The 26,573-nt window shown below is 34.4% G+C and overlaps 1 protein-coding gene across 3 annotated transcripts in view; it reads left to right on the top strand.

Moving 5' to 3' along the window:
• Positions 1-26,573, top strand: part of grik2 (glutamate receptor, ionotropic, kainate 2) — a 186,995-nt gene that overhangs the window by 110,973 nt on the left and 49,449 nt on the right. For all 3 annotated transcript variants that reach the window (XM_066701758.1, XM_066701767.1, XM_066701775.1), the window contains 5 exons: positions 4,924-5,067; positions 6,079-6,186; positions 7,127-7,240; positions 15,380-15,586; positions 18,421-18,644. In XM_066701758.1, coding sequence (XP_066557855.1) covers positions 4,924-5,067; positions 6,079-6,186; positions 7,127-7,240; positions 15,380-15,586; positions 18,421-18,644 — 797 coding nt within the window. The remainder of the gene's footprint in view (positions 1-4,923; positions 5,068-6,078; positions 6,187-7,126; positions 7,241-15,379; positions 15,587-18,420; positions 18,645-26,573) is intronic.

Below are 26,573 nucleotides of genomic sequence, written 5' to 3' on the forward strand. Positions count from 1 at the left end.
TCGAAATTGAGTGATCTGTGACTGTCTGAATGAGACCCCCCCACCCCCTGGAGCAGACTGCACATTTACCCCCCGGGCTTTGAATAAGGGGGGGTGATCAGATAGTATATCAGATAGTAAAAACACTACACACAGCAAACAATCAAGTCCAAAATCCCAAGCCGTAATTAAAGTTCAAATGCCAAGTTTGTTTTTAGTGGTTTCCATCAATTCCTCTTCTCTGTCTTTCTCTGTCGCTATTCTGCTCTCCACACATTCCCAGACTCTCCTCACCAGGAAGTTTGGTCCTGTTTTATCGAGTGGAGGAGCCAGTTACTGAGGGAACAGTGGTCAGGTGTTCCCCCCAGTAATTGAGGTCCCCTAGTATGGCATCACAGTATGTTAAAATAATAATTATAATATTAATAATATATATATATATATATATATATATATATATATAAAATCAAATTACATTTTGACCTCCTCCCTCTGAATGCTGAAGGCCGGAGGCAAAGATCATTGAATTGTTGCACCATGTCTATCACTGTAAAACGAGGAACAGTGAAGATTTAAAAAATGTGAATATGCAGCATGCATAAACTGCATTCTGTTAATTTAATGAATGGTCTCCAATCAAATGCTAATTTAGCAATGCCATCCTTTATTTCAGAGATTTGATTTATTTAAAACTTCACAGAAGGAATTTGAAGACTCTGTTTACTGCAATAAAAACCCTGGCACTTATTTCCCTCTTGCTTTTGAATTCTTAAGTGCAGAATTGATGTGAGGTTATATAAATTCGGGGAATGTGTAGGCTGAACAATAGATTGAAAAAGCATTTGTGCATCTAAACTAACTTCTATAAACAATCTCGCATACACAATTTCCCATGAGAATAGGAACTTCATTTTTTATATATATATTGCTTAAACCTGCTCGGGGTATCAGGGTGATTGGAAGTGGATTTATCATTTCTCTAACTGGATATTTGTCCCATAGTGCATATGGCATTCAAGGGACTATTTATGTTTCAATCTAAAAAGTTAAAGCACTGTCTCTAACCCTGCCATGTGTGAACTGAACATTTAAAAATGAATTCCATAATGCAGAGCTGAAATGTTTTCAAGTTTAAAGTAATTGGAAAATGCATTGTAAAGCAGCTGATGTGATGAAGCCAATTTTCAATTTATTATATCCTTTCTTTTTTTGTTTTTTAATCTGATTTGATTCCTGTTAACTTGTCATAGTGGATTGTTAGTTCATATAATTTGTGTAATTATTATTATTTTTTCACGCTCATACTATTAAACTATATATTTATGATTTACTCAGCATGTTATTCAAGATAAGAATGGTCTGAATATGTTGCACAATGTGGGGTAATGGATGGGTTAAACTCAGGAAAGTGGAAAACAAAGACTTGCCACTTGACAAGATTGCCACTTGACTTTCGTGCTGGGAAATAAAAATCATCTACACTGCGTTTAATTTTACTTTAGAGTTCACTAGAGAGCTTGTCAAGAAGTAAGAGAACACCAACTTTAATAAGCATAGAATGCAATTTAACAGTTCATAAAACAGTTTAAAATTAATCTTGGTCAGGGAGATTTATTAAATCTCTTTCTACAGAATTAGCTGTGGGATTTCAGACCAACTGTGAATTGAGGAAAAAAGGCTTCAGAAATACTTGATTTTATTTGCTGACGTAGGTGAGAATCCTATTTAACTATTTAATATTTGATTTTACTTAATGGTATAATTGTCTTTAATATAGGGGGAACACTTAAATATAGTTAAACTACATCAGAATATGTGTCAGTGTTTTCAATAATTAAAAAGCAAAGGAAAGGGAAATTGAAAACAGAAAGAAAATCTCTAAATTTAGCAGGTGTTAACTTGTTAAATACTTATGAGTGGTTACTTACATGTATGATTCCTCAACATCTACTTGTAGACCAAGAAATTATAAATGATAGTAACATATATATTCCTTTAATTCATTCATCATTTCAGTGGTTTTCTGGAATAATCTGGAAAAGTTCAGAAATAGAAAAACCTGTTATAGACACAAGCATTCTGCTGATTCATTTAGATGAGGCAGGGCTGTCTGAAAAATGTAACAGCAACAATAACAAACAAAAACAACCCTAATTTGTGTCACTAGAATATTGGCACTCATCATATTGGGACTTTCCTGAAGCAGACAGATAAACAGCTTTCTTCCTGTCCTTAACATGCTAGATAATTAGTTTTCCGTGCTACACCTTAACTAACAACCCTCAAAGAGACATCAATAGTATGTGAATGAGTTCCAGGATCATCTGTAGCTCCGGCTCAGTACTGGCCGCCTGACACCATCATGTTTGGTAACTGTGATAAACTGCACTCCTTTGTTAGTATTTTAACAGAGTGGTATGAATAAGAAATCTTAATAGATACAGAGCTCCAGCTTTGAGGTAATAGACTAAACAAATTGTGACTTACACTTTGATATAAACATAAAATGACATTGTTTTGTTTTGTTCCCCCACCGAGTTACATAAGGTACAAACATTACCATTATTGCATCCGTAAAACTCAAACACATTTTGTTCATAGCATTACTTTGCTTCACCAAAAGAGGACATGCTCGTTCCAAGGTATTCCTCTTGGTTGCCGCCCCTCCTCTCGTTTGTGTAATATATGCGCAGGGCCATGTTCTAGTAGCAGCCGCCTTCTGCCAAAGGCATTTTCTAACACACCACTCTGTCTCCACTATCATTTCAGTCATTGGCTGCCATTTTCTATTCTGTCACTTGACTGACAGAGCTGTGTTTTGCAGGAGTGATTAACAGCATTTTGCCTGGGTAGCTGGATGAGTGACAGGCCCATAACGTTGTGCAAACATGACTCACAGCATATTTACTGATGCAGGCAGACTACCAGCGCCTGCGTTTCTCCACACTGTTTTCACCTTTCCCCTTTAATTCCCTTCCAGCGATATAATGCTGCCTTTTTTTATTACATATTCGTCCCTCATCAATTCGATGTTCTTATGCTGGCATTTTCATAGACAGTAAAAGTTGAAAAGAAGGCTAGCGGTTTTAGAGATTGTTTTCTTGTATGTTAAAGGCAAACTATAAGTTTAGTTCCAGGCATTGCTTTTGTGTTTCGTGCTATAGTTTTTAATAAGGAAATTAAGTGTCTGGACTTCTCTCGACACAACGGCGGCTTTATACAAAAATGCACGAATTAATTTAGATTTATATATTTATTGTGTGTCTGTTATTTATGTATGTGCTTATTTACTTTGGGCAATTTTCCATACCGCAGGTGACTTACGGTTGTTACAACCAGTGGCTCATCGCTGCCCATGCAGAAATGCTTCAAGGAATTACAAGAAAAAGGGAAACGCCAGTAAAAGTGTTGTTTGAGAAAACATCCATTTGTAAATACTGTAAATGTACTGCAGTAAGAGGTCAAATCTGTGCACTAATGATTGGTGGAAAACTTACATTTAAATGGATTTGTAGTATATTCATTCCATGTACATAATTACAATTATTATTAATAATGTATTATTTAAAAATAATAAGTGCATTTATGCCTGAAGTAGTTAGGAACAAGCAAAACCTTTAATATTACATTAAATATGTTAGTGCAAACACAATACTTATCTGGCCAAAGCTTAAACCAACATAGCAGTCTATTTGGATTTCAGTTAGAGAAAGCAAAATAATAAATGATGTAGGTGTTACAGTTGACTGCTGATTAAATACCTGTGCCAATATCCACAAGCTTCTTTTATTGTTGTTTTCTGCACAATATGAATTGCTGCATATTTCCTCTTATCCCTGAATCCATCACTTTGGCTGTGGTGTTTTGGAAGATGTATTATCGAGCTGCAAGATGACAGCAGAACAAACACAAACATAACAATGCAGTCTGAGCTCTTCCCCCATGTGAGCCTCCTGCCATTGAACACTACAGGTCACACACAGCTGCATAGATATCAGTCTATATTGATACATATTCTGTAGATTATATAAATGGAAGTAGGCAATTAGGTCACCCCTGCTATTTGATCATCCAGTTACTTGACTTTTACATATTCTACATTCTGCTGTATTCATGTTTGATTTGGAGTCCTATTCAAATAGGCAAACCAAATATTTTGATTTTGTTTGTTTGCTTTGTTTTGTCTGTCATTATATGGTTAAAAGCATACTATTACTTACACAATACACAAGCTTTTTTAAACTATTAAACCCATGAGGTTTTAAAGGGTACCCAATGAGATTGTGATGTCCCAACTTGAACAAATCAAATGAATCAAAGTACCTACCTTAGAATGTGTTTATTTTTGCCTCTTGAGCAATAGTCTTAATTTACACTAGATGCATAAGCCACCTAGCAATTATCTGTTTCAATAGCTCTGAATAATATATCATATATTGAGTGTTTTATGGATGCCTTACCCAGCTGTCCGAAACATTTAAGATACGATTTCATAATATATTTTTGGGGAGAACAGTTATTTAAAGGTCCTCAGGTTTGATATCAACTGATGTCATTGCTATTACAGACAAAACACTAAATCAAAATTAAGACTGTCTGCAAGAGGGCTCACAGTGTGAGAAATGAGCCTTTTGTGTTGATATTATTCCCTTTAGACTTGGCAAACCCCCTGTGACAGGAGATCAGTTTTTTAGCATAGTGTGTTTGTCGCTCTGTGGAGGCTCTGCAGAATAGGTGCTAAGAGATATACCAGAGACAGCAGTTCATATGAGAGTTGGGGGGATGATTGCACACACTACATGGGCAATATATGATTTTCAAACTCAAATTTGGTTGGTGGACCTTCTTTTCAACTGATCAAATTTACCTTTCTTTTCATTCTTTGTCTTGTCGTATGTCGTATGTGAACTGACTATTACTCATCTGATTTATTTCTAATTTCAGACTGATGCTGCTTTAATGTATGATGCTGTGCATGTGGTGGCAGTGGCAGTCCAGCAGTCCCAGCAGATCACCGTCAGTTCTTTGCAATGCAACCGACACAAGCCCTGGCGCTTTGGAAACCGGTTCATGGCTCTCATCAAAGAGGTACTGTAAAAATATAAACTGAAAAACAATGAAAAACTCAGTTTATCAGCCTTATGGGGCTCGACAAAGGAAAAGAAGAATGTTCTCTAGTTATAGGAGAAACAAAATCTGTTTCACTTGGCAGCATGTTCTAAACTGGGACATCTTAAAACATGTTTAAGTCAGCCCCCCAAAGGCCTTCATTTTACCTTTGTTAATGCCTGCTAATTATTTCACTGAGTGCTACTTTTCTAAATCCAGGATAACTCTAGCAATCCCCCCCATCGATGAAGAACAGGCCTTAGCAGCCATTACTTCTTAATCTTAAACCCCTGTGTTTGCATTCCAAGTCCCCTGCTAAGACCTGAACTTGAGGCACTTCAATGTGGAGGATTTTGGCACATTAAAGCACAGTGATTCAGTGCATTGAACTGCTCTTCCTGCTGAGCAAATAATCTGAAATCTTGATTCACTAGACTTTAAAGTTCCCATTTGTCGGACTTGTTTACATGTTGGTCTTTGTACTGAAACTGCCAGCCAGATACACTGTAAGCCTGTCTTGTAAAGTTTGGTTCCATGCTGTGGCACATAAAAGTGTCACTGTGCAGCCCATTCTGACACATATGAAGCCATCTTGGTGCAACGGCAACAGAGATGCACACATTTTAACTATAAATCCAGGGAGCCATATAAAGAGATTGAACAACTGGATTAGCCAAATGGGTGCAGCAGCCTCCTCTAATCTTTAACATTGCTTGTGTTTTTGTTTGAAAAAGCAAAACAATAAAAACTATAAAAATAAAATATGTATTTTATATATATGCACACACATTTATAGATTTCAAAAATATGTTTTTAAGATTTTATGAAAATGACTCATATATATTTATAGTGCACGCAGTCTAAGTTTCTGCCAATATCATTGCCGTAAATGATTTTATCACAATGAATAATTAATTTTTCAATTTTTCAAAAAAATAATTTGTTCAGTCTTGCTGCTCTTTATGGGAACTATTTATTCCTCCACCTTAGGCCCACTGGGAAGGCTTAACAGGAAGGATAACTTTCAACAAAACCAACGGCTTGAGGACAGATTTTGATTTAGATGTGATCAGTCTGAAGGAGGAAGGCCTTGAAAAGGTACTTGAAATGCCTGTGGTGTTCACTTGAGGAGTTGTATACTTATGTAGAGGCACATGCAATGGGATGAAAATGTTTTTGATGCAGATGAAGCCATTTATGCTCCTTGTCAGGCTTTGACCCCTTCCTGCTGGCGAGTGCCTTGGTACCTCTATGAATAATTTAAAGTTTTAATAAATAACCCTTCAAGAACCCTTTAGGTTTATGAAGGCTGGATTAAAGAGTATAAATGCAATTATAAAGTATGTTTTAAACATTTATAAAGGCAACTCAAGTATTTTGTTTTTGTAAAAAATTGTTTATTCTTGCAAATTATCTAAGCGCACTGTCAACCCTGATGATGTTTGTGAAATAATTTGCATTGTAATTACAAGATACATTATTCAGAGTCAAAGGTCTCAGTTGGTCTGTAGATCCTCAGAGGACATTAACTCCAGCTCAGCACTAAATTATTGTGGACCTACAGAAAGGTTAAAGTTACTACTGCCTTATCAATTGTAGAAAGTCTGAGTTAAAAGGATTGCTGTAATTATAAAATGTAAATTACAAGAATGAATCAAACAAGAGTGGTCAACTGCCTTCAGACATGAATATCCTTTTACAGCACATACTAATGGCTGTTTAGAAATGTGCTACACAGTTTGTTCATTGTACTTTTTTGTTCAATAATTAAGAATGTATTATCATTTATATATATATATATATATATATATATATATATATATATATATATATATATATATATAAAATAGTTATTTTGTGATTGTTGCTGTAATCCTTCTTTAATTGTAGTCAACATCAAGCCAATAACATTGAATGACCTGAATTATTTTGTTTATTATGGTTTCATTAATTTCTTGCAAACAATCTTTGTGTACCACTACTAATAATAACAATGGTTTCCACATGTCTTTCTTAATAAGTTATTTTTATTTTTTAGATTGGAACCTGGGACCCACCAAGTGGTCTGAATATGACTGAGAACCAAAAGGGAAAATCAGCCAATATTACAGATTCCTTATCCAACCGATCCTTGGTTGTTTCCACCATACTAGTAAGTACTGAAGTGTTTGCTTTTCTGAGGTGTATTTGTCTCAGCGGCACAATTTTAGTTTTATGTCCTGTAATTCCTGAAACATCTAAAAAGATGCCTTGAGAAACTGCCTCAGATATTCTCTATAAATATATGTATTTTGTCAGGAATAATTCCTTTTTATTCACCTATGAAACATTCATGAATATGAAGATTAATACAAGAACATACACATTCATAGTGCTCACTTTGCAAATCTCACCTGTAGCTGATAATTTGTATTATCATTTTTATTTTTTTAATTTAACAATGTATGCCTAGTGCATACATACAGTAGCTTGCAAATCAGCAAGAGACCCTATGGTTTCTGCAGCATTTTTTTTTTTTTTTTGCAGTGTAATGCAGTGCTATCCTAGTGCACAATATATATGTGTATAGATGGATATAGATATAGACATGGGCTTTTTGCGAGCCTACAAATAAATTGGTTTGGTAGGTTGCATACTTGGAGGTGTGCTTGTCAAGTAAGTTCCTTTATAGGAAATAAGTAATACAGACATCAGAAATGTACATAGAGTTTAGAACTACATTAGAATTTTCAGTAGTTTTGGGTTCCACTGTCATTCTATATTCTATCCTATGTATATGTCCCCTGCAAATCAACTTTTTTTAAAGGATTGAAATATATATATATATAGGTGTGTGATTTATTAAGAGTCTATGCTTAACAGACTCATAGGTTTATTGTATTTTCCTGCTAGACCTGAATTACTGCTAAGATGTTAGGAGCCACTTAAAATACGCGGGTGTCTAGAGACCCACCAAATGAAATTACTGGTTACATCAAAAGGAGTTGTGAAGCTAAACAGTGACAGTTTTACGTTACATTTGCTACGCCTGGAAATACCAGGACAACTATCAAGCTCCCCCCTAATGGGCGATTCTTGTTTTGAGTATAAACAATTTGTATGCCAGACCTGAAGTATAATTAATTAACACAGAATGTAATATGAGAAGCCTAGGCTTTTATTTACTCCAATCCCAGTCCTCCAGTCATTGACCCTGCTGAATTAACCAGTACAAAGTTGGCAAAGGATCAAAGTTGTCACAACGGGAGAAAACAAGAAGGATGAAAGCAAAAGACATAAAGTAAATACATGATATATCCCATGTAAAATATATTTGGATGGGTTAGGTGCAGAACATTGATTACCTTGTATTTTATGTTTTTGTATTATGATTCAAATAATTATGTGGAATGGCAAAAAATTATAAATACATACACAAATACATACATAAATGCATACATACAAACATAAAAATGACTTGGGGTAATAATTTAATGATTTGTTTCTCTGCCCTTAATGACTAATGCTACCCATTAGAACATGGACTGAAACATACTGTGTTTTAATTATATTAAACCTATCATTATTCTGTGTTAATGTTGGAATCAGTCTAAAACTGCTGGTGGCATCAAATGATGTTAGTGTTATTACACAGTGCTGTTATCAATATTACAACAGAAACATTATACATTCAGTATACACTCACCTAAAGGATTATTAGGAACACCTGTTCAATTTCTCATTAATGCAATTATCTAACCAACCAGTCACATGGCAGTTGCTTCAATGCATTTAGGGGTGTGGTCCTGGTCAAGACAATCTCCTGAACTCCAAACTGAATGTCTGAATGGGAAAGAAAGGTGATTTAAGCAATTTTGAGCGTGGCATGGTTGTTGGTGCAAGACGGGCCAGTCTGAGTATTTCACAATCTGCACAGTTACTGGGATTTTCACGCACAACCATTTCTAGGGTTTACAAAGAATGGTGTGAAAAGGGAAAAACATCCAGTATGCGGCAGTCCTGTGGGCGAAAATGCCTTGTTGATGCTAGAGGTCAGAGGAGAATGGGCCGACAGATTCAAGCTGATAGAAGAGCAACTTTGACTGAAATAACCACTCGTTACAACCGAGGTATGCAGCAAAGCATTTGTGAAGCCACAACACGTACAACCTTGAGGCGGATGGGCTACAACAGCAGAAGACCCCACCGGGTACCACTCATCTCCACTACAAATAGGAAAAAGAGGCTACAATTTGCACAAGCTCACCAAAATTGGACAGTTGAAGACTGGAAAAATGTTGCCTGGTCTGATGAGTCTCGATTTCTGTTGAGACATTCAGATGGTAGAGTCAGAATTTGGCGTAAACAGAATGAGAACATGGATCCATCATGCCTTGTTACCACTGTGCAGGCTGGTGGTGGTGGTGTAATGGTGTGGGGGATGTTTTCTTGGCACACTTTAGGCCCCTTAGTGCCAATTGGTAATCGTTTAAATGCCACGGCCTACCTGAGCATTGTTTCTGACCATGTCCATCCCTTTATGACCACCATGTACCCATCCTCTGATGGCTACTTCCAGCAGGATAATGCACCATGTCACAAAGGTCGAATCATTTCAAATTGGTTTCTTGAACATGACAATGAGTTCACTGTACTAAACTGGCCCCCACAGTCACCAGATCTCAACCCAATAGAGCATCTTTGGGATGTGGTGGAACGGGAGCTTCGTGCCCTGGATGTGCATCCCACAAATCTCCATCAACTGCAAGATGCTATCCTATCAATATGGGCCAACATTTCTAAAGAATGCTTTCAGCACCTTGTTGAATCAATGCCACGTAGAATTAAGGCAGTTCTGAAGGCGAAAGGGGGTCAAACACAGTATTAGTATGGTGTTCCTAATAATCCTTTAGGTGAGTGTATATTGTTAAAAGTAAGAGCTCAGGAGAAAAGAAAGATTATTGTTAGGTTTCCCTTTTGTGTTAATATGAGGGTTTGAGCTATCATTCATTAGCAAGGGCAAAAAGGGATTGGGGGACAAAATAAAATAAAATTAAAATGTCTGTCTGTGTTGTTAACTATCCACACAAAAATGTGTCTGGAAATGCTCTATCTGTTAATTTAAATATTCAATTTAAGTTTCTGCCAGACTTCCCAGACCTGTAGCTCTTTACAAGAAGAGAAATGAACCACTGTGAGTAGGCAGATCGGCTCAAATTCAAAGTATTCTGGTTAATTCAAGAGCGGTAAGCAAATTATGGCAAATAATAATACACATATATAGAGGACTGTCTCCCTGGTATTCCACTACACAAGCTGCAATCGACATCTCCGTCCATTCCACCCAACCTGATGTTGATCAGTCTCTGTATTATTTTTTAATACAGATTACAATACTTAAGCATCATTAATTCTGAAATATTATTGGACCATTCAAAGCAAATGAAGACAATTCTTGCAGATGGTCTAAGTCATGCAGTACACATTGATTTCCAATTATTTTTAAATAGTTGTGCGTGTGCCTTATTTAAGCTTTAACATTCATTAGGATGCTGTGCGGAGGTGTGTCTTAAAGCCATCAGGATTAACATTAGTCCAAAACATTAAAATACACCATGAATGTGATTAGTAATGCCTTCAGGATTTACTTCATTAGATTGGTGAATAAAACACCTTGGAAGTGGGGTTATCTCTGTTCTATTAACACAGACTTACACCACCACACAGAGGGTCACCAACATTAAGCCCCAGTCATTTAAATCCATAGGCTGAGGAGGGTCTGTCACCTGGGACCAGTCAATAAACACATTATATTTGTACATTATGAATAAATAAATAAATAAATAAATAAATAAATAAATAAATGTGCAAATCATGCTACTACAAATACAATTTAACACCTTAAATCATGGATTCCTGTCCATTTGTGAGTAAACTACATGTATCTGATTCACCTTATAAATTTAAAGTTACACCAATATAATGCACTGAATTATATTTAAAATATAAAATCATTGTTCATTTTAACTTCTGTGACACAGGGTAATATTATGTGCAGTTTCTGGGGGGGAAAAAGCAAAATGAAAACACAGAATTCACTCCGTTTCATGCTGACAAATCAATTTTTCATCGACATTCCAATCTTGTATTTACAGATTTTTTTTTTTTAAGTTTTAAGTAGTTCTTACCTATACATAAGTATATTTACCCAGTGTATTCAGTAAATATAAAACAAATTCAATTCATATCCAACCAATGTATTCTAACTTAAAAGTTATTACCCAAGAAGGGAATTTGTGTTTCATTAGAAATAGATTTTAATTCACCTCCACATTGCACTGACAATGTTCTTCAGCTTTCCCGTAACACATCAGCTATCAACAGCTTCTGCATCCACACCATAAGAGACTAGAGAGACTGTTAATTAGAGATGACCCCCTTAAATGGCAGTTGTGTTATGGTTCCTGGTTTAGACATTTCATTATAAGTGGACCTATATCACGAAGCTCATTTTACAAAACCCCATGTATAGTTTCAGCTGAACTTTCCTTTCTAATTTAAGTTGACCTTGGAATAGAAAATATTAACATCATTTTATCAGGCATATAACCCATTCCTTACAGAATCGTAATCAAACATTTTCATTATTTATTTTAGAGTGATGTGCCATTTGAACTTGAATATGCATGAACAATATGATTGTTGGGTTCACAATCAGAGGATCTCAGCTTGAATGGGAAATGGGATGGAAACCTGATGGATAGGTAGTGTAGATTAAATCGCTGTGGAGTAATTTTCTGGTGCCTTCCATCACCAATTAGAATACCAGCGCTTAGTTTTATACCATGTAGAGCCTGTTGATGGGATACAATGAGAATTCCTTAATCAGACTGCTGCAGTCGTCCAGGGTGGCCAAGACAAAGGCATGGCAGAGGATTTCACAACCTGCTAGAGAGTGGGAGGAACACAGCTTTTCAGCATGTTCTGTGATGTAAAGGGATTATTTCAAATGTGTGAATAAATGGTAAAGTTACTGTGAAAGATTTATGGCGGCAGCAGATGACAGCATTTGACACCTTCCAAACTGATTCAAGTGATGAAATTATGGTTACAAATCAGAGGCACAAGAACAGTTTCTAATGGGACGCCACACATACAGTGCATCCGGAAAGTATTGACAGCGCTTCACATTTTCCACATTTTGTTATGTTACAGCCTTATTCCAAAATGGATTAAATTCATTATTTTCCTCAAAATTCTACAAATAATACCCCATAATGACAACGTGAAAGAAGTTTGTTTGAAATCTTTGCAAATTTATTAAAAATAAAAAACAAAAAAAGCATATGTACATAAGGATTCATAACCTTTGCTCAATACTTTGTTGAAGTCTTTTTGAGTCCCAGCCAGAGCCCAGATTTAAACTCGATTGAACATCTCTGGGGAGATCTGAAAATGGCTGTGCACTGACGCTCCCCATCCAACCTGACGGAGCTTGAGAGGTCCTGCAAAGAAGAATGGGAGAAACTGCCCAAAAATAGGTGTGCCAAGCTTGTAGCATTATACTCAAAAAGACTTGAGGCTGTAATTGGTGCCAAAGGTGTATCAACAAAGTATTGAGCAAAGGCTGTGAATACTTATGTACATGTGCTTTTTTTTTTTATAATAAATTTGCAAAGATTTCAAACAAACTTCTTTCACGTTGTCATTATGGGGTATTTTGAGGAAAATAATGAATTTAATCAATTTTGGAATAAGGCTGTAACATAACAAAATGTGGAAAAAGTGAAGCGCTGTGAATACTTTCCAGATGCACTGTAACCAGGTACTGGTCAAAACAATGCCTTGCACAGTTGACAGATTGTATTTGCCCACATGATGTTGGACCTTATCCAGCACAGCCACAGATATAGCATTTAAGACTTTCCAGGATGATTTCACGTGTCATTAGAGTATTATATATTTTATATGACTTATGCATATAAACACACTTAAATGCAGGCTATATAAACTACAAAAAAAAGTCACTATGGATTATAAGAGGTCTTTGCCACCAAGAATGTTCAGCACCAGTGGTGTGGACAGCTCCAAGCTATCTTCCTGCCTTGTGAACAGTTGTAATGGCTAGACCAAATAAAAAAAGTACAAATCTGTCCCTATCAATATACAACATTATTTTATTTTTCTACTTTTATGTTTGCTTTCCAAAAATGTGTTTATGCATAATGAAAAAAACTAATGGTTCAGTTTGTCTGGTCTTATGGAACAGTTCTCCTCTGGTTTTATCTGTATGTGTAATTGAGAACCTGTTATAAATAACTTTTACTTCAGTTAAAATAAGTTAAACATGTGCTTATTATGCCATTGTAAACCAGAGTCTAAATGCTTTATATTTCTAAAAGAGCTGTTGTTCCAATATTACTTTTTTCCTCTTATAATTTTGTTTGTTTCATGGTCATATCAGATGGATTTTATTCAGAATGAAGTTTATTCTGTCATAGTTTGAATGTTTCATTTTCATAATTCATAATTACTGGAAAAATGCCCTTTTTAAATAAAACATATTCCTAAAAAAACACACTGATTGATATCTTGTTCGGCCTATAATCTAATAGATTAGAGTATACTTATGTGAAATACCCTAATCATTGTTTTTGAGATTGCAGTGGATACTGTATGGATTTATGTTTTCCCTAGCATTGATTTATGACCAGTGTGTATATCTGATCCGTTAAAAATAGACAGCTTCCACAGCACTATTAATTTTATTTGAAGTCTGCCTTTTGTTGTACAAGCTGTAAGAAACAATATGACAATATGCATTTTTTGGAATTGCCTTCATAGCTACCACTGACCTCTTTAATTGAAGCTGCTGGTGCTGCTAAATTAGAAAGCAATAAACAAAACAGAAAAACTACAACAGCACAAACATACTGCCACTGAGCATGACAGTCTTACAGTCATGCTCTATGTATTCATCTTCGGTCTGTGTTTATAATCATTTCAATGCACAATATTTTTATTTATGCTTTTATATTGCTTGTGCTTTATACCAAAGGGGTGCGTGAAGGAACGTATCATGCTGTTTTTTTTAATGTTTCCATGTAGTTCTTTATGAAGTGTGTTAATTGGAGATTATGGTGTTTTTTCATTATGCATTTGATCAAGTGAAAAACATTATTCTGAAGTGGACCTCATAACTGGTTTTGATTGATATTATTTCTAGTAAAATATAAAAACGGACAGTTTTCTTGTTCTGGAGAGTATTGTGTTGTGTGTGCTGAAAAGAGGTTACTAATTAATATACAGTATCACCTCAAGAAACAAGTAATTGAAATGTATTTATCAACCTTCCAACCTTATCAACATTGACTGTCAACATTATAGACATAATGTAAGGTGTGCGTGTGTGTGTGTGTGTACATATATACATATCATCTATACATTCTGCTTTTATTATACATGTAATTATATGTTTTAAATTCAAGTGCCTTTCTTAAATACCTAAAGTGATGATCCCCAGGGTATAGTGTTTGGGGATTGTCATGTTAGAATAATTCTGTGTTTAAAATGTTGTCCTTCTCTTTCCTGATCTTAGGGTTGGTCTCAATTCTCTGTTACCATGGTAACACATAGCTGCCAGAAACCCACAGATTCACATCTTTGCTGTAACTTGAGACTATCTTGGGTTAAAAAGAAAAACGAACTAGCTAAACAAATCAGTAAATCAAATAATGGGTTTTCTACATCAACATGAATATCATAAGATAAATAAATAATACATATTGACAACAGTATTTTTGCAAGTTTTATTTGCATATGAGCTTTATGGTATATGTGTGTTCCTATAAAAAATATGTTCTACTTCAAGTGTTAAAAGCAAAAAATATGTAATTATGCATTTCTATTACAAACATGTAACCCCCGAATCAGCTTCTATGATTTCTCTAGCTCTTTTTTAACATTAAGTAAAGTGAATTTTGTTAGAGAGAAAGAGATAATAATAATAAAAATAATAGTGATAATAATAATAATCTCAATAAAATAGCTGTACAGCTTAAATATGTGAAAGACCAATGACGTGTACAATATTATGGTAAAAAGACTTGACTGATTAGTGCCTTAAAACTGCATGCAGTGACTGCAGAAATTCGAAATCTCTGCATTTAAAGGACAAACACATTGAATAATGCTTCAGTTTATTCAACAGGTCAGAGGATTCTCCATAAAACACAAACTGTTCAACAATATGCAAGAAAGTAAGGGAGTGTGAACCATATGTCTGAATCACTCCCTTTTTAAATCTCTACAGGAAGAGCCGTATGTGATGTTCAAGAAGTCTGATAAACCGCTCTATGGGAATGATCGGTTTGAAGGGTATTGCATCGACCTCCTCAAAGAGCTGGCCAATATCTTGGGATTTACGTATGAGATTAGGCTGGTGGAGGACGGGAAATATGGAGCCCAGGAAGAAACAACTGGTCAGTGGAATGGGATGGTGAAGGAGCTCATGGACCACGTAAGTGTATAGCTTTAGACTGGGAAAAAGGGGGTCGCATGGCCTGTAGGTATCATTTATGGATTTCAGTGTCAAGTGTAACTCACACACCTACATACATACATGTACATACATACATGTACATACATATATATATATATATATATATATATATATATATATATAAATAAAAACATAGTCAATATATTAATGATATTCAGCTCAGAAAGGAAGCAGCAGCAGAATCTATTGATTTTATTTGGAAATGTAATTAACCTTCTCAAAAGGAAATGCAAGAGAGTCAGAGTGTGTTTTGCTGACATTGAATTGCTAACTTTTCTCATCAACATATTGCTCCTTGTTAGTAATGACAGCCCTAAACATTATGTTATGCAATCTTAGCAAAATTAGGGCTGTTTTTTAAATACAGTTAGGTCCATAAATATTTGGACAGAGACACAATTGTCTTCATTTTGGCTATGTACACCACCACAATGGATTTGAAAGGAAACAGTCAAGATGTGGCTCAATTGAGATTGATTAACAATGATAATTACAGCTTCAAAGTTAGGTAGTAATGTCAGACATAACCATCAACAGAATGAAAACCTTAGCTATATATATAAATGATTATCCTTTAAACATATAGTTCCTTTAGAATCATATTGGTTAGAAAATGCTTTAGGCATTGAGTGTAGTGCCTATAGTTATTTTTTTTTCAGCACTTTTTTAATAATAAGTTTTGTACAAATCCCCCAGCAAAATATTTTGTAAAGAAGGTAAATATTTTTTAGTCATCACACTCAGAATCTGCCAAGAACATTAGTATTGTAGACATGACTCTGTAGTGTAAATCAAGTTAATCCCTGTATAATAAGATTATTTTGAATGTTAAACAAAGAGATCGCTAATTTAAGGTGCTTTCTGAAACCTAGCTTTATTCTAAATATAACCTAAAGATTACTGGTGCATGAGGAAAATAAAACAAAGGGGAAGGGGATATAAATGCAGAGATTTCATTCACATTCCTTATTTGGTCTTCCAGTGACAGGAAGCCAATAACATCACATCAGGCCAAAGAACATGCTTGTTCTGTTTATCTTCCTTTGATTTTACATCTTGAATATTCAGTGACCCCTCACCTGGGAAATGCTGTTTAAATTCATACTTCAGACAAATGAAATACATAGTGTATACACAATACATCTGTATTCACTAACAGATTGTAACAGATGTATTTGAAATGTACTGGTTATTTGAGATTCATTCCATATCTGTTCTCGATGTAGATGTTTTTCACCATTTGACTTCTACGGCCCTGGCTTTCACATCTATACTGGCCAAAGCAATATTGTTTGTGTTCTTTGTGAAAATCTTATAGAAAACTATGAAAACTAAAGGATGAGCATATATACAATTAAGAGCATACAGTATGCTTTTTACCCTCATCTATTCTTTTTACCACAACTCTATTGTGTTTCTGTTATTTGATGGGGGGATACAGAGTGTAACATTTTCCCTAATGTTGAAATACATGTTGAAGCATCCTGTGGAACTCTATCAGTCACCTATATGAAATGGATAATAACTGTGAGCTTACTTCATTTTTTTTTAGATGGAGGGTTAGGCTGCATTTACCCTCACAGCATGTAGTGATGAGAAAACAGCAGCTTTCTTGAAAGGCAGAAAAAAAAGATAAACAGGTCTATGTCTAAATATGGTAGTACGTGGTAAAAATTATTGTTGAAGTAGGATATACATATTCCTTTGTTTACACCTCTTTATAATATTATAAGCATAAACATATGTATGTGATTAGACCTTGTGCTGCTTTCATGTTAATAAACAGTATATATTGTTATACTTTTATATTATTTTGATTATACCAGTACCTACAATTTAACAGCTGATCTAAGCTGATCACCCTACACTAATAAATATATATGTTTGTTAAAAAAAAGTATTTGCAGTTATTTGATTGCATAATTATTTTCAAAGATTTTTTCAATGAATGTATATAATAACAGCATGTTTATCTACAACTATATTAGAGTTGCAGACACTGCAAGCACTGACATTATTTTACAGGTTTTTAAATAGTCTTAGTAAGGTGAAAGTAAGTAGTCTTAAACATTGCATTTTTGAACATACTGAGAATAAATAGGATATGTTTTTAAATATTTTGTCGTTTTTGAGATGGAGGAAAGTGTGTGATATTCCAAGCTTAATAAAACAGTAATACTTTTTAAGTATACCTAAAAATAAACATAGCAGTCACAGAAATTAAAGAAATCAGTCTTTTACCAAGAGAGACATAATTTATTCTAAGACCTTAAAGCGTTCAGGCAAAAAATGAAATAATGTCAATGGCACTGTGTGTTTATTAAAACCACCTGATTATTCCAGGGAGAATGCCGAGTTTTATTTTTATCTACATTATATCAACTACCATGGGAGCTTTGCTGCCTAATAATAGCAGTAAAGTCTCATGCTTCATCTCTAGTGGATCAAACTTAGAAGAGATAAGTCACGGTTTGTATCAAGGATGCTAGTTTGGAGTTGGTAGTCATCCATCTTACTACAAGAAGCACTTTTTTGGTTCAGTGCTCACAGTCCCACAGTGCTTAGCTGCAGGGGCTGCTTGTACATGATTAAAAGTATTATAACAGTAAGAGCTGCTGAAACAGTAGCTGGTAAATCAAGTGCTCTACCAAAAGGCTTTAAATTTCAACTTAACTGCTACGGGACAGATCTTCTCATGTGTAAAGGCCTGTTTTCTTAATTTGATTGCCCCTACCCATCCTCCACTCTTGACTTGCACTCTATTTTTCTTCTCTTTATGTTTCTGTTGACAGAAAGCTGATCTTGCAGTTGCTCCCCTGGCTATCACCTATGTCCGGGAGAAGGTCATTGACTTCTCCAAGCCCTTCATGACGCTGGGAATAAGTATTTTGTACCGCAAGCCCAATGGTACAAACCCTGGTGTTTTCTCCTTCCTGAATCCACTCTCCCCTGATATCTGGATGTATATTCTGCTGGCTTACTTGGGTGTCAGTTGTGTGCTGTTTGTCATAGCCAGGTAACATGTCAGCTTTAGTGATTCTTTTAGCAACTGTTTAATAATTGCATATTACCAGATATATCTTGTGGGTTGTTTCCCAGAATCGACCTTTGAATCTCTCTCTGGTAAAAAGAAGCCCTAAACTGGCACTGGCTAGAATGTGGCCTACATGAACTGGTGATACCTGCCAATGATGCTGACCTGTTTTGCATATGGTCAATGATGAAAAGCAAAGCAAAACAACTAACAAAATTAGAATTTGTATATTCAATCAAATTTACATCCAGGTGCAATACATATACACTTGTCATTATCTCTACACTGTGTATTACAATGCAATAACCATGTTAATACATGTGTAATACATGTGTGATAAGGATACAGAGAAAAAGAGACAGAAATAGAAACAATGATCAGACAGCTTCCGTGTATTGGAATTCATATTCAACCAACATTAAAGCAGTGGTTCCTTTACTACCAGCTTTACTTAGGGGTTTAATTAGGGGTTTTGGCTTCAAAAAATTAAGTCCAAATGTGCTGCCTTTAGGTTTGTGTAATTTAACTGACAAAACTTAAGTTACTAATGTGTTCATTTTACAGTCATTAAAGTTGACCTCTTTTATACAGGAACAATAATAAGACAGAGTATGAATATATTAACGATGAAGAAAGATTTTAAAGACAAGATATCAGAAATACTCACTCTATCTTCAGATAAGAATGCTAACAATAAAAAACAGAAATAACTGCTTCAATCAGAAAGCACATTCTGACATTAATATGTATTCATTATAGGTATATGATAAACAACAACAGCAACAAAACACATACATGATTTATCTATCAAATGGTGTCTCAGTAGACAGAAACAGCTTGCAGTTCCAAATAAAGAAAACATATGAAAATAAAAAACAAGACAATGTATTTGATTCAATCTGACAAATTGGATCGTTTACAAAATACCCCACAATTTACATTGCTCCAAATATTGTAGGCAAAGTTCTAGCCAGTGCAAGTTTTGGAAATTTAAATGCTGAGAAACCTGATTTTATTTGTATATATAAGCATGATTTAAAGTAGGCTGTGGGTTCCAGAAAATAATTTCTCAAAAAGATCCCTCCAAAATGTTCTCCTGTGTAGGCTGACACGACGTAAGTGATGAATCCTGTCTCCAAGAATAATTGAAGCAGTTAACTGAATTTTACACATTACATCGTCTCACTGCACACGCTGCTCTAGAAGAGATAATGTGGAGTAACAGAAAACATCTGAAGAGAGGCATTAAATTAGTCATATTAGGCACTGTGAGTAGATACATTCACAGTAGCACAGAGGAAGCAGTTTATCACATCAGGCTTTTTAGTTAGGGTGACTTGCTGCCCTTCCCATGTTTTTTATAAGGACTGTTATTTTTTTCTTCACCTTGCTTCAAATATCGCTGTGTAGTGGACAGGCTTTATGCTGGTTCTTTGTTGGTATGCATGTGTGTAAGTCTTTAGCCGTGACCATGGTTAGAGAATGATAGGCCACCATTTCAATCTTCATTGTTACTTCCGGACTGTCTTGATAGAACCCTCACGGGACAGGAACAATATTATTTATGTATTTTATCTGTGATAGATTGTTTAGAAATTATAATTCCATGATTAATTCATATATGAGTAGTCAAGAGTTGTCATTATAAGATACTAGCTGACATTATCCAAAGTTTTTACTGTACGTACGTCTACGTTTTTAATTTTGTTATGGCAAGAAAAGCATAAATGTAGGATTGTATGGTTGTTTATAGATTATAATGGCACAGGCAGCAAAGATGCAGGATTGTATGTATTACAATCGTTCAGATCAGAGATTGATTCCCTTTCCATTTTTTCCCCCGTATCTATCAGGGTGGTAGAAATATTCGAAGAAGTTAACAATTGTCCAATTTGCAGTTAATTATAGTTTTACTTGCTGAAGTTAAGAATCACAGAAACTCAACTTGCTGAAAATACATGCAGTTACATTCTCTCAAGTAATTACACATTCAAAAAATCTTAGCAATGTAAATTTAGAAAGAGATAAGTACATAAAGTGGCAGTCTTTAATTACTCCTTTCAGCAGTATAGTCTAATGTGATTAAACAGAGCAGATAAAGAATGAATTATTCCCCCTGAATTATTAGTTGCATATGTATGAAGTTCTCCATTTTCAGTGTTGAGTTTACTTAAATTAAATATAGCATAGTTCATTTTAATAGCTTAGAACCTAGGTTCTGACTTTATTTTTATATTCTCGTCACTAGAAGGGTTGACATTTAATGTACGGTGAAGGGCAACAATGAATTATTATGCACTCTAAAATGGATAACTGTTTTGCTGTGATGTTCAATGTGAATCTGATCTCTTGTCAAGAAGGCTGTTGTCATGTGGAAATTAAATGTCAGCCTCTGTGTAAACCTCACCTACCTTTTACAATGTAATGATTCTAGGAAGACAAACTCAATTTTTGTATAAATTACCCAGATCCTAAGAGGACTATGTTCTATCTTGCTAATTACAGGGTAGGAGGACCAAGTGAGAGACCATTCATTAAATGGGAGACTGTGATAATGGCTTAGATAGAAATAATAATTGTCGCTACTTTCTAGCTTTGTATTAGTTTTGAATGTGTTTGTCTGCAGATATATATTTTTTAGCTTGTTGCTTTTTTATATCTGTACAAAAAACAATTATGTAGCATAAACAGAAATAAATAAAAGTACTTTATGGCATTTAGTTAATATTAAAAGAAAAAAAAAACATAAATAATGCACTGATATGTACAACAGAGCTTGCAATTATTAAATAATTGACCTCCCATTAATATTAAGTTAAATCAAGCTGCCTGGAAAAATTGTCTGTTCCTTGGTAAATCTAATTAGAAGATTTTGCTAAGCTGTTGCATAGGAGATGTTTTGGAGAAATAAGAAATTATAACAAATTTATCCCAGTCAATTTTCTCTCTCCAGCCCGACATAAGCAATTATTGCTCTTCAGTTGCCTACTTGGCCATGACTTGAACCAGTGATGTCCCAGATCCTTAGCACATCTAACATATAAGGCCTGGGTCCTGATTAAATCAAAACTATGAACCACTTGCCAATCACACATTCTAAACATGTAACTTGTGTTACATGTGGGTGGCTTATTTGTGTGTATCCAATGGAAAGGCTTTAAGTATTGGATTTCGAATTTGCAAGTGGCAGGCTGTTATAAAGTTCTGGAATAATTTTGGCCATTTGCCCAGACCAAATCTAAACTTTGACCAAGTAGCCAATTGCAAATTAAAAACACATATTTGATTGTGGCTTTGAATTATGTTGAAATTAGAGTACTTGAATAATCTGAGAATTCAAGTGAGTGATTGACAGGTTGGTCAAAGTTTGGTTTTGGTCTAAGTCATTGTCTCAGATACCTGCGGTGTGTCTCTGTGGACTCCACAAAACATATGTAAACATGGTTTAATGAAAATGTGTAGTGATTTTAAATTGAAGTATTTAATGTTATTATTATTATTATTATTATTATTATTATTATTATTATTATTATTATTATTATTATTATTATTATTATGAAATACTTAATTTAAAACATTATTATTATTATTATTATTATTATTATTATTATATACAGTCCTAGTATTGAATAAAACTGTAAACAAATTAGTCTTATAGATAGATAGATACTGAAAATGTTTTACTTTATTTTATTATTAGTTGAAATCATGTTTCATTCTGTCAATTTTGTAGGATATTCTGATTTCTGATTCTGCTATGAAGACAAAGATCATTTATATCTCTTCTTCACAGATACTGCGGGCAACCTTCATCTCCATGTTGGACAAAGTGTCTCTGTCAGGTCCCTAAGGACATAAGACATTTGTATTTTTTAGTTGGATTAGTTAACAGTAGGAACTAGGTCTAGCCCATACTAAAGGACTTGCTGGAGACAAACGTGCAGGAACTAACCTACTGGTACAAACATTTCTCATATATAGTTGTAATTAAAGGCATTCAAATCCTTAATCTGAAATAATATTAGTAATCCATGGAATTATATTTTCAAAGTTGGTTGAACATTGATTCACACTATAAAAACTGTAACGATTCCAGTTGAATTAATCGGAATTACATTTTTGACTGTCACTCCATTGATTTAAACTATATGTTTACATTAGCCATCAGATGTATTCATACCCTTGAGGAACTGTAACTAAAAGTAAATTTAGCAAGAGAATATAGATATACACTCAGCATTTGTCAATACAAAGACAGCAAAAAGTAAAAAATTGTATAACTAGCAATATTGTATGTATCAATAGTAACTGTCAAAGGTAGTTACATATATTTCAAAATACAATATGTTTAACTTGATTCATATAAGAATTTAGTTAATTGAAATTGGCTTTGATAACAAGGAGGAGTCCTTTTTCCTTTAATAGGTTAATCAAATTCTATGGATGGATATTCAACCACCCCTTAATGCAGAATCTCCCTCTGGTTGTGTGGCTTGCAATTGTGTACTGATTTTTCAGTTCATACTATGTCTTTCTATTGGATTGAGGTCTGGAGATTGTGATAGTCAATCAAGAATGTTGATCTTGTAGTCCCTTAAGCATTCAATAGTAAACTCGAGTGTGTGCTTTGGCTTATATATCTTCGTATATTTTGGAATCCATCCATCAGCCCTAACAAGGGCATCAGAAATGGAGGATGCTAACCAACCACCCAAGGAAAACAGGTCCGCCTCCGTGGTTTACAGTGTGTATGACATCCTTCTCAACACAAGCTTTGCTTCTTGTACCAAATATCCTCCAAAACATGAATTTCAAGAAGAATGTCATACCCAATCATAAGCATAGAGGCATATATATATATATATATTTATGTGAATTGTCGCAATTGGTGTAGTGTGCTTTTCTTATTTCACCTTTTTAAACCTGAGTGTTTCATTTTATGTGACACAGTTCAAGATCTCATTTTATAAAGTTTGTGCTTGTACTGCTACACAAACATGTTGTTTACAGGGATGTTCTGGTGTTTGTGAAACCAAAGTTGATTAAACTGTCAAGAAAAGCTACTTCATTAACTTAGATATTGGAGGGAGTAAGATTGAAGCTGGCGATTTACTTTTCAGCAGATCCTCTGAGACACTTGAAACACACCTCTTCTTCTATTTTAGCCATTTTTACTTAATTAAGAATTGTATGTGCTACTGTGAAATCACCCTCTGGGGCTGACAGACAACAGTAATTGTTCATTTCATTGTTACTACTGCAGTTTAGTATCCCAGGTTACCATTTGAAGCATGGTGGAAAAAAAAAAAAACACAAAAAACAAACAACGATTCATTAACCCTGGAACTTTTAGGCCACCATAGCAGTACTTTTTTAAGCCTGAGAGTTCTAGAGTTAATGGCTTATTTCAATGTTACTGGCAATATGATCATGTGAAAGAGAAAAGCTGCAACTGTCATCTAAGTTGGTTCAGAATATGCACCTATGTTTATAATCTGTTTAAGAATTGGGTAAGTTCATAAGTATTTCCCCTTCAATTTTTTTCTTATTTTATATGCAATACAAAGCCACAGCATTTAATACAGTTTATGATAGCATGCTTTTCAGATTTTTATTTTTACTTATTTATATTTTATCCATGACACTGACCGTAAGAGAGAGAGAAAAATGTTTTACTGGAAAAACAGATTAAGATTAACAGATGAACAGAGGCAGATTAAGAACTAAACTATGTTTTTTTTGCCTGTTTGTGTGTGTGTGTGTGTGTGTGAGAGAGAGAGAGAGAGAGAGAGAGAGAGAGAGAGAGAGAGAGAGAGAGAGCCTTTTTCATGCCATAATATATATTATTATTCTCAGCATGGTATTTTATTTCTGATTATTTTGAATTAGATGTATTTAGCATGTATGTGTGTTAGTATGTATGTATCTATATGCCACATAATCTGGTTGAGCATCATCCATGAATGATTGAAATACAAACAAAAGTAATTAGGTCTCTGACGAATGGTATAATTTCTCTGCAGAGGAAGATCTTGATTATTTATGGTTGAAATTAATCACCATCAGTCCTTCTGCATGACTGGAGTCTCTGATCAGGGAGCCATTTGTATAAAAAGACAAAAACAACGACAATTCCAATGATTAAATACATTACTATTTATGTAACTTGACAAATACATTACTATTTATGTTTACTGTGTTCTATTTAACAGACTGATGAAAGCCCACTGTAAACTGCAGTGAATTTGGGAATCGGATGATATTTGAGATAGAAAGTCTATTTTGGTTGTTTCATTTTTGATATAATCAGTTATGTAATCTCTGTTAGATAGTGGAGTAAGGTTACAAACAAACAAATAAAACTTACCTTTTATATGATATAAGACAGAGTTAATATCCACTAGACTTAACAAAAGTACATTTAATTCAACATACAATTTAAAAATCAGTTTGTGTTCTACTCTTAAAACTGACACACACAATGTTAATGTTTTTAAGCACATTTGTCACACAAGCATATATATATATATATATATATATATATATATATATATATATATATATAAATGTATGCTAAAAATAATAATTTAGTGCCGTTTCCATAACAGAATTGTGAAAGCAATAGAAAGCAGAATTCTATTTTACAGAAAGCTGTAATTATTTCATGTGGGGGAAAAAAATCAAACATGGAGCTTAGCACTGTAGTAATTGTTACATTGGCCAGTCTGCAAACTAATTGATTTGTGAAGCTCTAGTGGAGCATTTAATTCCTGACATATTGTTTTTTAAATCCTCTACAAGAGGGGTCACCCCAAAACTCTTTCTGTTAGGTCACAAAGGCTAGAGCTGTAAACGCACAGCTTAAATGCTTTGGATTCTGGCTAGAATCCTTCAAATCAAATGGGAAACTTCGATTTGAGGCATATTGAGTGAACTTGAAATGATCAGCGTAAAGCTGTATTTATCAGCAATGTATTCATTTGTATTCTGCATGGGTCCTAATGTCTTATTTATTTTTTAGCTGTCTATCATTAAGCCACTCTGTTCTATGGAAGAGGTAGTATATGTGTAGCCAAAAGGTAGATTCGGACATAATTATGAAATTAAAGATTAAATGATTTGTGCTTTAGAAAATGAAATTGTAGACATTAATACATTGTACAGATTTAAATACAGAAACCAGTGACAACTTGCATAACCTGCTGAATGGAAGCTATTTTTAATAATAACCTCAAGGCTATTTGAACTCCTAATGTGTATTAATTAATGTACCATATGATATCTGCCTAAATTTAAGCTATTGTTTAAATACCTGGAGAGTTAAATAGTTTCCATTTCATACATAGAGCTTAGTGAAGACATAATTTAAACCAGGCAATCATAAATTATGTTTCAGATTAATTCCAGTCCTGCAGGTGTCTCTGTTCTGCAATGAGCCAGCAATTCTCACCTAAATTATAACTCCAATTTTAATTCCAAATGGCTTAAGAGCAATTTTTGAATATGACTTGAGGCACACACCCATAGTCAGCCAATGGAACAGCCTGGAATCAAATTAGTGATCCTGACTCCACAAGTTAGTTTTGTCCCGGACTCCAGATGAAGGATTTTACCAAATAATTAACATGGTAATGCATGGGTTAATTTGAAAAGCAAATGTTGTACAGTCTGCCATAAGAACGTGAAATTAAGAATTGCCTGCCACCCTTTTACATTAGCACACACTGTGTTTTGCTCATAAAATATACAAAAATGCATACATAATCCTGTCCACTGAATTGGAAAATAACAGATGCTATTAGTTTAAATTCAACACCAAAAGAGGTAAATATCCTTGGGGAATTACCATTAAAGTGATTAAAAAATAATTACCCATACTCTTAAACATCTAGGCACAAAAATGTGTATGAA

Source organism: Amia ocellicauda, chromosome 1 (assembly GCF_036373705.1).
Source record: "Amia ocellicauda isolate fAmiCal2 chromosome 1, fAmiCal2.hap1, whole genome shotgun sequence".
Classification (NCBI taxonomy): domain Eukaryota; kingdom Metazoa; phylum Chordata; class Actinopteri; order Amiiformes; family Amiidae; genus Amia; species Amia ocellicauda.